Genomic DNA, 14,913 nt, shown 5'->3' with positions numbered 1-14,913 from the left:
TGCCCACCCCAAGGTGCTTAGTGACCGTCCCGAAGTGTGGACCGTGCCTCCGCCCCCAGGACTGACAGGTGCCCTGCAACATTCACAGCAAAGTCCAAAGTCCCACCGAGCACAGTGCCTTGACCCTCTCACTCGCATCCGCTTTGGGTCTGGTTTCAGGGTCTGCGATGCACTCTCTCCAACAGGCAAGAGGGGCCGCTGGGACCCAGGCTCTCCTGGCCAACCAGAGCAGAGCTGGCATCTTCGGTGCGAGATGCGAGGCCACGCCAGCCTGCGTGAAGGGCCAGGCAGTGAGGGGCAGCTGGGTGACCCACGGGGAAGAGAAGAGCGTGGGGGGGTGGGGCCGGCCCGGGCGGGGGGCGCCCGCGGCCGGAGACCCGGAGTCTAGGCTAGGTTGGAAACCAAATCAAAAGCAACCACATATGAGAAGCATCACGCACGTCAGAGGGGCTCAAATCGGAGCCCCCTTCCCTGCACGGTACAGACGTGACCTGTCGTCACTGCGACCTGCCAGGCCCAGTCCGATGGCGCCAGGGGGGTGGTGTCTGAGGGCCCTCCCCGCTCCAGACTATTCCAGAACTCAGGCCCACGAAGGGATGAGGTGGGCCCCCTGTGTCTTGGGTTTCTGCCTGTCTCCACGGCCCACTTCGAGTTGTTTTTCAAGGTTAGCTGCTTCTGACCCGTTACTTTCAACCCAGGCCCGCACCCAGATGGTCCCAGCAGCCTCTCACCCTTCCCTTCCCACCGCAACCCCCACTGCCCCGCAATCTCCCAGGGGCCCCTCTGCCCACCGCCTGCCCTACTCACTACCAGCTGGCTCCCTCAGGGGCCACCCGCTCTGAGGGACTTCCTCCGCCTGCTCCACCTCCCCCAGGCTCCCAGCGCCCAGACGGAACTGAGTTCCCTTTGGCCGAGCCCCTCAGCACTGCTGCGGGCCTGCGCTGACCACCCAGGATGCCACACCTTGCCACGCCATGCCATGCCCAGGGTGCAGGCTCGGGCAACACAACCCCAGGCCAGGTTGGCAAGCACGCTGGGCGAGAGAGTCCCTCCTCTCTTTAGAACCCAATTTCCATCCCTATCGGAGAAGAGGTGATCCACGGGGTCGTGGTGGTTCCTTTCAATGGCGGTGGTCCGGATCCGCAGCCAGACCACCTGGGTGCCGGCTCGGCACCCCACCCCCCCAGCCACGTGACCCTGGGCGCATCTGCGTGTGGGGGTAGCTGGCACCTACTTTGAAAGGTTCAAGGACTCACATGAGGAAATATTAGGGTGACCGTATGTCTGGCTGTGCCCAGGACAGTCCCAGTTTGTAGCTGCTGCCCTGTTGTACTTAATCATGCCTCTTTTGCTCTCGAAGCGAGCGGGCGTAGATACTAACTGGTACAGCCCCCCGTGGAGAGAGGCAGAGAGGGCGCAGCGTGCCTGGCAGGACGTTCAGCTATTGAGTGATAATTCTAAGATTTATTGACTCATTTAAGTAATCTCCACACTCAACGTGGGGCTGGCCACTACGCCGAGAGCAAGAGTCGCAGGCTCGAGTGACTGGGCCAGCCAGGTGCCCCCACGATGTCAATTCCTGATCGCTGAGGCGGTTACACGAAATCGACATGTAATGGGACGGCCGAGAGCTGTATGCATACACAGTACGGCTGTCAGCTTCCCCGTGTAGATGCTGTTCTCCAGTGACAGGAGATGTGGCCGTGGGGGGAAACTGGGTGACGTGTACACGGGACCCCTCTTCACTGGTTTTTTTTTTTTTTTTTTTGCATTTTCTTATGAATCTGTAATTATTTCAAAATGGAAAGTTAAAAAAATCCTATCGTCTTGTCTCCAGTTACGCTTGGGTAAGTACCCTCATAAGCCTACAGGAAAAAGGAACAGATTCTGACAGTCTTTCCTGTAGAGAGCTAATGAGCAAAGTAATTTTTAACTCAATCGAGGCCATCTTTGCATAACGCAGTCACCCAGAGTCGGGCTGTGACCTGGCAAACGCGTGAGAATGTTCCCACGGGGCAAACGGCGGGGGCAGAGCCCAGGCACGTCACCAACCGGTCGGGAGTCCCCAGCGTCCCACCTGCGTGTGCACGTGGAGCCCCCACCACCGTCTTCACAGCAAACCCGCTGTGAGGCAGCAGTACGGATCGGCTGACGACAGCAAAGTCAAAAGGGAAGGGCTATTTCCGGCTCGGGTGTCTGGGGACATTCGGCACGGGGACAAACACTAACGAGCATTCTGTGGCCCTTAAGGGGAGTGGCTGTCTTGGTAACTGAAGTTCATAAAGGTTTTACGAACTGTAGGGAAAAGAGGCCAGGCTGACTCAGGTTGTTTCCCCGAAGAGGAGAGGGAAACGGGTGCGCCATTTCGGGAAATTTCCACCACAAAGCGTGTTTGAGACTCTTGGTGCTTAATGAGGCATGTGTGGTGTAGGGAACGCTCACGTCTGGGGAACGCCGAGGAGGTGTCTCTGCTGCCCCTCGGGGCCTCTCCTGGGTCTCACCCCGACTGGGCGGACTAGGCACAGGGGTCCAAGCCTTGTCAGAACCCTCCACGTAGTCTGCCTGGGCTTAGGGGCCAGACCAGCAGAGCAATGGCTACGCAACCTTGGGCAAGTTCCCTAACCTCTCTGTGCCTCAGCTTCTGAATCTGGAAAATGGGGTCATGGCAAGGATGTGATGTGCGAGTGCGTGAAAACGTCCGGCGTGCAGTAGGCATACAGTAAATGCAGCTCGTGCTATCATTCATTATTTAACACAAAGGAAGCCAAGCTTCCCTGTTCCAGGCCCCACGTCTGATTTTCGCTGGAACCAGAGTCGCCCCTGACGCCAAGTCTTGAGCTCTGTGAGAAAGTGCCACAGGGAACGCCGGTGGTGGGAGGGCAATGGGGTTTCCTACCCGTATTTACATGTGCATTTAAACAGGCTCAGAGGGCATTTAAGGGAACGGTAAATGTGCACGGGGAAACCCGTGATGTCGCTGCCGGGACAGTGCCAGCCTGGCTCTGCAGGGGGCTCAGCCTCCCAGGGGCACAGACGCTCAGCTGCCCTGTGGCCTGTTCTGGGGCATCAGACGCGGGAAAGGGGGCAGCACGGCCCGGCTTCCACGCGCTCAGCCATGCGGCAGCCCAGCCTCTCCCCGGTGGCCTCACGGAGCCTCCGGGTCCCTGTTCGCCCCTGGGAAGGGGGTCTCTTGAGGATGAGGACTTACTCCCTATCTCCCCTCCACCCTCAGCTGAAGCTCAGGCTTCAGCCAGCACCCAGCACACATCGGCAGAGCCTTGCCCAGGGAGCACCTGCTCTGACTCTGCTGCTGGCTTGCTGTGGGCCTGGGGTGAGGCCCCGTCCTCTCTGGGCCCGTTTCCTCATCTGTGACCGATTACCGTAATCAGAACCCACGTGTATCAAGTGATCTTTGCGATATCTTTTCCACCCTATGAAGCAGGTACTGTGCTATCCCCATTTTATGGACCGGGCACGGAGGAGTTGAGGGACTTGCTCAAGGTCACGTGGATCATGACTGCTGGAGCTGGGATTCTGATCTAGGCAGCCAGGCCCCAGAACCCGTGCTCTTAATCGCGGTCTGACACAGGGATGACAGGTCTCCTTGGGTGTCTAAGGGCCCTCTGGGTTGGGCTGTGACATGTGCAGCCCCTCAAGCCCCCTCGCGAGCCTGTGGCTGTTTCCCACAACTGTGGGGACAACGTGACGCTTCTCTTGACCCTGGTGCCTACCGCCACCGCCAGAGATCAGACCACGAAGGTCTGGTGAGGTTTCAGGGCGCAGGCGTGCAGGACGGCTTCCTGCTTAGAAGGGCGTGGACTTCTCCAGCCCGCCGGTGTCAGCAACAGTGGCAGCCGAGGACCAGCGCCGGGAAGGGGGCAATCCTTCACCAGGCTGGTGAAACCATTCTCTTCTCCACCTCCCCTGCTCAGACCCGAACACTAGACCCCTAGGAGCTCCAGATCCTTCCCTCCAGAACGTTTCTTTCTCAGCTCGTTATTCTACGGCAACTCCAACCCTTATTTAGCATTCAGTCCTTCTTCTAGACCGAACGCTTCACAGGGGACCATGTCAGCTTTCGCTCACACGGGGATCCTGAGGACCAGACAGACACCGGGCAACACGAATGAGTGAAACGGTGGCCTGCCATCACACAGCTGGTTAGACCTACGCCTTTCTGAACACCTTCTTCTCCTAAATCCGTTCTACTCAGACCGAAGGAAAGAATTCTTTACCAGGAGGGAAGAGACAAGTTCATCCAGGAGGCAACACCTTCGTGGGACACAGACGTGATGTAGATTTAGGAAAAAAAGGGCAGGCATGGGAGAGGGAGAGAGCTAGAAGGTGCCGGCTCCTCGGTGGCCCATCCGCTCTGGGCTCCCAGGACACGTGACCACAAAGGGGGCGGTGGAGGCTGGGACTGGCCTGGACCGGCTGCCCCCAGGCTGTTACCGTTTGCTGGGCCAGGGGATGAGTGGGGGTGAACGTGGGCTGTGACGGCACCAGAACCAGCACCTGGAAGCACCAAGGAGAAGGAGATGGGCCCCAGATCCCAACAGCTCTTGATCCCCCCCCCCCCCCCCGCCCAGTGCCGGGACAGAGCCTGGGTTCCTCACATCGAGCCTGGGTTCTAAACACCTAGAGAAGCTGCCTGCAAGTGGCCTCCCCTGGGGCAGGCGCTGCGCTCGACTGCTTCACGGGGTTTCCCTAACGGATCCCTCACTTGCCTGGGAGGGATCACCGGTCCCGATTTACAGAGGAGGAGACCCAGGCAGGCAGGAGTGGCTGTGCAGGGGCCACGGAGAAGAGCTGAAAGCCTAAAACTCCCAACCCCGGCCTGGCCAGATCCACATACCTCCGGCCAGGGTTTGCACCGGTGCCTAGGAAGCGGGGCCACTCAGAAGGGCTGAGTCCCAGGCCCTCGTCTCTCGGCCAGGAGCACAGACCGACCCTGGCTGACCTTGTGCGTGCATCCAGGCCCCTCTAATCAAAACCAGGCCTCGTGCTTTCCTCCCTGCTCGGGGCAGGCTCCAAGGCGCCGACAGGCATTAGGAGAAGTCAGGTGACACGAGGAGTCTGATTTGCCAAATGGCCCTGGGCTCATGGGCCCTCCAGGGAGGAACAGGGATCAGGGGGCATTTAGGTGCAAAACAAGCTGGGTCTCTGCACCCCCGACGCACTCTGAGTTTTGAGTGATGCTCCAACAAGCATCACTGTGGTCGGCATGCACTCGTGGCGGGCAGTTGTCACAACCAACGGAGGCTCAGGAGGGAGGCAACCTGCCGGGTCACCTGCGCCCGTCTCCGGCCACTGGCATTAACGAGCAGTCAGCAGACGTGCTGTGCACTTGGCCTGCCTTCTTCAGACCTTCCACACGGCCTGTGGGAGCCCTGGAAATGCTGTCACTCGCCCCTCGGGAGGTACCCCGGAAGTTGTCTGCTGCTTTTTGGATGGACTCGTTGCCCAGATTTAAAACTTGGGAGATGGACACAAAAATCCTAATAAGAGAAGGGACTTCTCCAACCAACGTGCTGGTTGGTGCTGGTTCACAAAGACTGGGCTTGAGGCCCCCGAATCTGTACTCTGGCTAAATCTCAAGTCCTGGCGTCAGGATCCGGTCACCCCAGGGCCTTTGGGAAAGGTGAGGCACGTGGGCTCAAGGCTCTACTGCACGCTTAGTTTGAGGCCCAGCCCCTGAAGTATCTGAGAGGCCCTGGAAGTCCTCCACTCTCCCCTCCAGCACGTTGCCCACCTCTGCTCAGCCAGCTTCCCACAGCTGCCCTCTCTGCACACCATCTAAACTCCTGCCCGTGCTCTGGTGGCCTCACAGGGTCCGGGCCCTGCCAGGCTCCCCTCCTCCTGGGATCCTCTCCGCCTTGGCTCACTGTGCTCCACCGCCCTCCCCTTCGTTTTGCTTTCCGCCCGAGTCTGGTCCATTCCTGCCTCAGGGCCTTTGCAGACGTGCCGCCTGGCACGCTTCCCCCAACTCTTCCCGCGGCGGCTCTTGGCCATTCTGTTTCAGCTCACGTGTGGCTTCCACAAAGAGGAAGCCCGCCTACTTCTGTCTGTTCTGCCACCTTCTTTCTTTCCTGACCGGCCTCATCACATCACAGCTGAAGACGCGCGCTGGGATCCCGACTCCGCCCTTTTCCTATGGTGTGACCTCGGGCGAGTCTCCTAACTTGACTGCTTTGGCTTCCTCCGCTGTCCCAGGGTCATAACATCCCCGCCTCACCGGGTTGCTGTGAGGGCCTAGCTCAGAGTAAGCCCATGACCCCTCGGCAGCCAGCCGGCCGCTCTCCACGTTAATGTGTCCCCTGACCCTACTCCTCCGCCTGCTGCTGAGGTTTGTCCGGTGACGTCCTTAACCAGACGAGTGCCTCCGGGCCAAACCGGGTCCCGGTTACCGACAGAACGCGGCCGGGGTCTTGTATCCAGCCTCGCGTTGGTCCCCCCTTCCCGCGCACCCTCCTTTCAACCAGGGGCCTCACAGCTTCACCTGGACCCCGCTCGTGGGAAAGCTGCTCTTCAAAGGAACAGGGCAACACCGCCTGGCGGGCAAAGAGGCTCGGCCACCCCGGCCTCGGGGACTTCATGGCTTGCTCAGAGCCGTCGCCCCATAAAGCCCCCCTCCGCGAGGGAAGCAGGACTCCCTCCTCACCACCAACGTGCACTCGCTTCCCCATAAGTCGGCTTCCTATAAAACTCGGGTTGGGCCCCTGGTCCTCATCTGGGGCAGCTGGACCGCGCAGCCCTGCAGCCCCACAGCCCCGGCCGCAGGCTCCCGGGGAAGTCCGCACGACACAGCGGCAGCAGGCAGCAGGGCGCGCAGAGCTTGGCGCCCACGTCCTTCTGGGGACACGGCAGAGTGGGGACCGCCGGGCTTGTCGCGTCCTTGAGGAAATCGTCTGAACAAGCACGGAGCATCGAAGGCATCCAGTGAAACGGCTCTGCTTCCCTATCCCGGGCTTTGGACTTTTAACTGTTTCCTTCTTTTCTTTCTCAGGAATTGCTTCCAAGTAACAAGCACACCCGGCGCCCCCCAGCCTCGCCTTGCAGCCCCTGTAGCTTTAGTGCACGCAGAACACTGCACACGCAGGGTCTCGTCCCCCCTTCTGGAGAGCCTGGCGGGGCAGCGCCACATCTCCGCGCTGTGGACAAGGAGGCTGAGGTTCTCGGCTCACCGCCAGGGAGTGGCAGCACCGAGTCGTGCCCGGCGGGCTGCGCCAGGGCCCGGGGCCTGCCCTTCTGTCCCCACGTTTCAGTGTGAGCCACTCCCTGGTCTCCTGCTGGTGCCACGGACCCCGGGCTGGGCCCTCTCAGGGGCCCCTCGAGGCCCCTCCGGTATCTCCGACGTGTCAGGGGTCAGCGATGGGGGAGGGGCCCAGGCCGGGGCCAGGCGGCTGTCCTGGCCTCCTTCCCCATCTACTCTCTCGACCGCACGCGACGGCCGGGCCCCAGGAGCGCTGGTCCCCGCCCCTGCCCTCAGCCCACTCCATTGCGGCACGCGGCCTGCCCCGAGATTCCAGACCTTGCCATTAACTTAAGCAAGATATGCCTCTGTGCCTTTGCAAATGCTGTTCCCTCCACCTAAAAGCCCCTCTCCTCTACGCATGTGGGTCCTGCCTTCTGGCCAGCTGTCCTACCTCACAGTCCTGCTTCTCTGGGCCCAAACTCTGACCACCCCTCCTCTGATACCGTGGACCCTCACTGCCAGGCTTGGCTGGAGGCCAGGCTCTGTCCCAGCCTGGGGCTGTCTGCAGGTTACTCCGGCTGGCCAGTGCTCCCCAGTCCCTCTGTACTGCCCCGGGGCCGGCCTGCCATCCCACCCAACAACCAGAGGGAGGCAGGCTCCCGACCACAGGGACCCTCTGCCGGCTGGTGACCCGGTGAACGTTCAGAGACCAGGAAATTGGCACTCGGCCTGCTCAGGCCTCCAGCCCACCTTGGGGAAGGGGACCATGGAGAATGGGGCCCCACTCTTCCTGGCCACAGCCGGCTTTCAGCCCAGAAAGGAAAACAACTTCTCTGGTCACATCTGCCCATTTGTGGCCCCACCTCGCCTCCACATAAAAACACCAGGAACACCAGCAGTCCCGGTGTAGCGGGCGGTGGGCGGGGAGCTGGGAGGAGCCCCGCGCAGAACCGACACCAGAAGCACAAAACAGCCATTCAGGCCACCACCAAACCGCGCCTCGCACCCCCCCCCCCCACCGCCTTGACCCTGAGGCCCCCGGAGTCGAGATGTGGAGAAGGGGGTTTCCAGGGGCCGCCCGATTCTGCGGGGCGGGGGCGGGGGCGGGGGCGGGGGCGTGTGCCTGGTCAGCACGGGCCGCACTCACCGTTGGAGCGGTGGATGCAGGTGTGCTGGTTGTCGCTGAGGAAAAAGCCACTGTGGCACTGACACTCGTAGCTGCCCATGGCATTGACGCAGATCTGCTGGCAGCCACCGTTGTTGTCCTGACACTCGTCCACATCTGCAAGGAGAGGCGGAGAGGCGGAGAGGGGGAGGGGAGAAATCGCACCTGGGGCCGGAAGTGAGACGCCACCAGCTTCCCAGGCTGCCCAGAAGGCGCTGCACAGACGGCAGCACTCTGGGGACGCTCCACAGGGGGACCCCGCGGCTACACCCCGCAGGGGGGCCAGGTACTCTGCAGAGACACTGCACGGGACTGTACTCCACCAAGGTACTCCGCGGAGGTACTCCGTAGAGGTAGTGACGATGCTTGTAACGCCAGCTGCCTGTCGGTAACCTACGCGACCGGCGCTCTTCTAAGCATCCGACCCGTACTAACTCCTTTCATCCTCACGGCAGCCCTGTAGGTCAGATCCGGGTATTAGCCCATTTGCTAGATGAGGAAACCGAGGCCCAGAGGGGCCAAGTCACCTGTCCCGGGTCCCACCTGATAGTCCGACTCCCAAACCGTGGTCTCACTGATCCTGTTGGGCTCTCCCTCTCCGGGAAGACCGCAGCCTGCACTGCCCTTCCCCAACCCACGGAGCCTCGCCAAGCAAATTCTCCCATCCCCTCCGTCTTCAAGCCTACTTCAGAGTTACAACCAGTAACACGAGACCCCGCGGCCTGCTTTCTGCCTCACAAATGGACTTCAAACGTCTAAGAATGGGGAATTTTTTAAAAGGCCCTGACCTCTGGCCACCAAGACGGCCGCAGAAGGCCTCTATGCGGTCTTTCCTGCTCTCTAGGAGAGAGAGACCTCAGGGCTGACACTCGGCGTTGACCAGAGGCTGCTGGCACAAAGGCGGCTATTGGCTGAAAAGAGTCTTTATGGAGTTCTGGGCTTGAACGGAACAGCATGTTTCAATTACCAAAGTCGTAACCCCTTACACTGTCAGTTTGTGTAACGGAAGATGGGCTTCTTAAACCTTAACGTGCCGTGTCTGTATCGTCATTTTAACAGGCAAATGTATGAAACCACAAAGGCAAGGTGAGCTACCAGCCGCTTCTAGCCAATCCCCTGGCCCCCAACACACACACACACACACACACACACACACACACACACACACGCACACACACACACACGCGCGCGCACACACACACACACACACTTTGGCCGTAAGCTTTTAATACAGTTGTCCTTCACACAGCCATCTTCCAGTACTGACCTGCACTGAACCAGGAGAGGACTGAGCCCTGGAGCTAGGTCAGCTGGGTCCTACTGAGGCTTAGGGACAACACGTCGCTTCACCACCCAGGAGACCACATGGCTGCCTCCGAGAGGCCGATGCTGAGGCAGGCCATTATTCTCTAGCAAGCTCAAATGTCAGCTGTGTGGCAGCCCGGAGGGAGGCAGGACTCTGAACTCTAAAAGCCACGAGCAGTTACAGCTGAAGTGGGGAAGGTGGCTCTTGCTGAGAGGAGACACAGTGGGGTCCCGGGGGAGCTGGAAATGACACAGAGGGATTATTCTGAAAACCTTTCTCCACTCAACGGAGTCTTACTCACTGACGGCTCCCTAAAGGGCCACCGCCAGTGCCCCCTTTGCGGGGGGCACCTCCCCTCCAGGGGTGGCTGCCTCTGGGGGTCTGTCCCTCGCCGGCACTAGACCCTGAGCAGCTCTAAGCCAGGGACCGAGTCCTGTTCATCCTACCGATAACGACGCGAAGCTGACATTCCTCGAGGGCTCCTTACGCGTCAGGCACGGGGGCCTCACAAATATCCCCGCGCTCCACCCCTGCGGCAACCCTGAGCGACAGGCTGTGTTACGGCCTCCACTCTACAGGTGAGGGCACTGAGGCACAGAGAACCAAAGTAACTTGAGCAAAGTCACACGGCTGCTCAGGGCAGAGGCAGGACTTAGACCCGCCGTTCACCTCCCGAGCACGTGGCTTTGCCCGGCCGCTCAGCTGGCCGTGCCAGAAAGTGTGTCGAGACCAACGCTACGAAGAGCCAGCTACTCTTAACACGAGCCTGAGCGGGGTGCCGCCTTGAACGTGTTTGGGAACCCCAGATGCAAACGCAACGCCGGAGCTAGCCTGCCGTGGGTAACATGGGGCCTGTCCCAGCATACCTGGGGTTAGTCCCGTCTCTGTCCCAAAGACACGCCACTGAGGCACTTGCACCCCGGTGCTGGCACACGTATCACAGCGAAACCCGCTTCTGGGACTCGGTCCAGACCCCCTTCAGATCACATGCTTTGCTGTTCTTCCCATGGTTCTCAGCTTCTTTGCTCTGCACCTTGGCTTCTCCAGCCCTAGTAAAGGTTCAGTTGGTAAAACAAACCAGATACAGGCCCTCGAATGCTGCACTGGTGGCGAGAAAGCGCTGCTTTGACCCCACCGTGAACGAGCTCCCTGGAGCCCCCCGCCTGGCCCGGCCCATCTCCCTTCACTGGAAGCCAGGAACCCGAGGGCAGTTAATACTGCACGCATCTCCAGAAGTTCAGGGAGCTGGCAGAGTGGCTGTGCCTTGGGACAGCGCTGTTTACACTAGCAGGGAACAATGACTCTCAAACACTGATGAATAATTTGAAACAAATGCAAGGCCGTGTAAACATTTCTTTTCCCCGCTCCCAAATGACAAAGCCCCAGGATTAAGCAGGGAGGGAAGGGGGCGGCCCCCTCTGCGCCCTTTTCCCACTGTGGTCCCAACACAGGCCTCCCTCGAGCCGGGCAGGAAACCGCAGCCTCACAATCCCTTCGGGGAGCCTGCGGTCGTCACCAGCTTCTCTAAGAGCTGGATCGGGGGCCTGATGCCCACCTCATGCCCCTCACACCCCCGTGGCTCAGCCCTCCACGCGGGGCTCACAGTCAAGTCTGAAGAGGCACCAGCTGGAGGAGCTGGGGCCGTGGGTCGGCCACCCACCGACCTCGGGCAGACTGGGTTCAGCTGGAGGCCCTGGCCAGGCCTAGCACAGCACTGCGGGAGACACTCGGCCCCTGGGCCCTCCTGATGGGGGCAAGCCCAGCACACATTGTTCCTTGGCCCCCTCAGGACTCAGAAAACTCTGTCATGAGAGGTCCTGCGGGGCAAGGAGGGAGCCTACACCTGGGAGCTCTGGCTCTGGTCTTTCCCCGCTCTCCTGCGATCTGGTTTCTCTCGACGAGGACGCCTCAAGCCCAACCATGGCGACGAGAGCCGGTTCCCCGAGCAGTTCTGCTTAACACACCACCCCCGACCTTACACGCTCGCGTCTCCGACGCTCCTCCTCTCTGAAGTCTTCCCGGCGCCCGGAAGACTGTGCTCGTCCCCTGTGCCCAGACTTGCTCTGCCCCGGACCTCGGGCTCGGTCATCCTGTGTCTCTGCTCTGGGCTGAAGACAGCCGTGAGTCTTTATATCCCTGTGCCCCGCTGGCGGTCAGACCGAGTGGGTGCTCAAGTGTCCGCAGGAAGAACCGAATGGCACACGTGTGTCTGCACTCGCCACCGATGGGGAGCTCGCGACCCACAAAGGCCAGTCCCCTGGAGCGGCGTGCTGTCCCGGTTCCTTCTGGGCGCACGGAAGGGGCTCGTTTGGGGCTCCCCGCAGCTGCATTTATCTCCGCTGTTCTCGGAATAGCCCCCTGTTCACGCTTGCCTTCCTGTGATCACACCCACCTCCTCCTGGGATGCCCTCTCCCTCCTTGTCCAGACGGAAGTTCTTGCCTTTGAGAACCACCCAACAGGCTTTCGTTCATCAGTTCCCTCCACAAACACTGGGCGCCTACTACGTGCCACGCTCCCCAAGGGCCGCCAGGGCACCAAAGTGAACCCAGCTGCTGCCGTACTGGACCTGAGCAGAGGCGGGAGGCTTCGTGGAGGGCCGGGCCGGGGGCGGCAGGGAGGTCTGTGACCCGAGGCCGGGGCAGGAAGAGGTGTCGCAGAAGCCGACTCTCGCCGAAGGGGCGTGGCAGGGCACAGATGGGGAAGGGCCCGCGACCGCTGGGGCAGAGGAGGAGTTCTGGAAGCTGTGCAGCCTACACACCCCCCATCAAGGAGGCCCCAAGGGCCCTCACAAACCCCGGCTCTGTCCGGGTCCCCCTGGCCCCCGTTCTCACCGGTGCTGCCGGGGGAGGGGACAGTCCTCGGGGAAGATGTCTGCGCAGCCCGACAAGCCACAGTAGCGCCACCGCCATGGCCTTGGGCAGAGGCTGAGCCCGCTGCGTGCAGTGAGGGCCCTGAGCAAGCCTGTTTCCGATCCAGGCTGCACGATGCCTGAGTGGGCTCTGGGTGGGATACAGGGGCTGCTCTGCCTCTGAATCCTGCCGGCAGCTCATGGTCCTTCATCTGCTTTTGCGGCCACACTGGAATGTTCCCAGAAGGCAGGGAGCGCCCTGGCCCGAGGACTTTGCGATAAAGCAGAGAGGAGGCCCTGTGGGTTTGGGGGCAGACCTGAGGCTCCTAGTGGGAGACTCTTTTAACTGGCAATGGAAGAGCTGATGACTATACTGTGCAGGAACGACCCCAGCAGCCGCAGCGCTGCGAGGGTCTCGGGTGGCCCTCTGTCAGGGGCTGCCTGCCCCGGCCGGGCCACTCTCTGGAAGGCCCCAGCCTGCAGCACCCTTCCATTCCCGCCCCCCAGCCCCCGGCCTTAACACACAAACACATCTCTGTGCCACTGGGACTGGTAGAGCCCCTGACTCTTTTGGGCTGGGGTGGGGGCAGCAGGCGAAGGGTGCTGGGAGGGGAGGGGAGGGGACACTGAGCTGCGGCTGGCCACGGCGGCAGGGGGCCCTTGGCCGGCGGGGCTGAGGGACACCCTCAGAAACGGACCATCCCAGTGCAGTCTGGGATAAGACATGGGGCCGCCGCTCTGTGCAGGCTGCTCCCCAGCCTGAGGCCCAGCGTCTGGGGGTACGGTGAGCACTCACTCGTCCAGCCAACGGCTGAGGGAGGACCGAAGGTGGGAGGCAGACCAGGGTGCCAAGAGGGGCTTCACTCCAGCCCTGCCCTACCCCTGCCCACCTCCCCTGGCCTGAGCAGCCCCCTTCTGTCCCTCCCACCACCCGAGCAGTGGCCAAGGATGCCGACTTCCTCACCACCCTGCCCTTCTGTTTTGCCTCCACTACTGTGCCACAGCCCTGGGTCGGGCCTCAACTCCTGCCCGAAGGCACAGTCTGCGTGCTTCTGCTAGGCCTCCGGGCCCCCAGCCTCCCCTCCCAATCCCAGTGGCCGCTGTGACCAGTTCTAGTCGGAAGAGGCCAGGGCACCTCGGCACCAAAGACAGAGTCCGAGCGGGGTCTCTGGGGTCAGGTGCCCCCACCTTACAACGTAGCGCCTGACGGGAGGTCTGGGTGCTGGGGTCGGGGGGAGACAGCCCTCAGCTGGCTCTCCGGCCCATGTCAGCTCGGTGGGCCCGCCAGTCCCGAGCACGAGAGTGCTGCGTCTGACACGGGCTCACGGGCTGCGACGGACGGCTGCGCTCTAGCCGACGCCCACAGGCTGTAGGTTGAGCTGGTTCCGAAAGGCCTCTGCAGGCAGGGCTGCGGTTTGCCCATGAGGTCTGTTTATTTTTATTAATAGCTGGCTGTTTGTCCTCCTTTGGACCAAGAATCCAGGTTTGCAGTTATTTATAATAACTAAAAATTACTTCTGGACCCAGCTTTGCTTGCTTTGTGTTTCCCACGAACATTTCACGATTCGAAACAGAGACTCTGTGTTCTGCCCGGGCCCCACCCGTGTTCTCGTGGCTGCCAAGGGCCTACTATGTGTCAGACCCCGTGCCTGGCCCCGACACCACAGGTCCCACCGAGGGTCCGAGGACAGAGGCAGAGGCCCCGGCCCATCACAGGAACCGAACTTGACCTCCAACCCTGAGAGCTCCCTCCTGGTCCCTGAGGGCTGAGGCCCCAACCCTCCCCTGGCCCCTGTCAGAAGGGAGGCTTAGGCACAAAAGCCTCTTGGCCATCGAGCGGCTCTTGCAAAATTACATTTGATGAGTTAAGTGTAAATAAATGAGAACCAGATGGATTAGATTTCGGGTAAAATACACACGGGTCTCAGAGCTTTGAGGCCTGGGTTCTGCCAGATCCAGAACATTCCCTGAGCTGTCAGAGGTGCTGGCAGAGGCAGGGGGGAGGTATGACGGGGCCTCCCGGGACCTCTCCGCTTCCTGGTCTGGGCATCAGCTGGGCCTTCTCTGGGGGGCCTGACTCTTAAGCAGGTCAGCCGTATGCAGAAGACACACGGTCCCCCACTGTAGTCCTGCTCTGACCCTGAGCCCCCTGGGTTGGGCCTGGGTTCACCTGGTCCGACTGAGGACCACTCTCTTTACGCTGTCTCTGCGATGTCTCCCTGGGACCGCTGCCCACGGGTCCTAACTCTTTTCCTACCAGGTCACACCAGCTGGGGTGTAAGATTCGGTGAGTAACTTGCTGCGTGACCTTGGGCACGTCGCTTACCCCTTTCGGGCCTTGGTCTCCTTCTTCACAAGACGGGGATAACAGGCACCTTAAGTTGTCTGGGGGACTAAA

At 61.0% G+C, this 14,913-nt stretch overlaps 1 protein-coding gene across 1 annotated transcript in view; it reads right to left on the bottom strand.

The window, feature by feature from the left end:
- The window catches only part of SCUBE1 (signal peptide, CUB domain and EGF like domain containing 1), a 147,258-nt gene that overhangs the window by 77,107 nt on the left and 55,238 nt on the right, over positions 1–14,913 (bottom strand). Inside the window, exon 5 of the mRNA XM_040491819.1 lies at positions 8,343–8,477. Within this exon, the coding sequence (XP_040347753.1) occupies positions 8,343–8,477 (135 nt within the window). The remainder of the gene's footprint in view (positions 1–8,342; positions 8,478–14,913) is intronic.

The sequence above is a fragment of the Herpailurus yagouaroundi genome, unplaced genomic scaffold, assembly GCF_014898765.1.
Source record: "Herpailurus yagouaroundi ecotype Mexico unplaced genomic scaffold, PumYag 182, whole genome shotgun sequence".
NCBI classification, from domain to species: Eukaryota; Metazoa; Chordata; class Mammalia; order Carnivora; family Felidae; genus Herpailurus; species Herpailurus yagouaroundi.
Note: the sequence above shows the minus strand (reverse complement) of the source record. Positions and strands in the feature narration are given on the sequence as shown.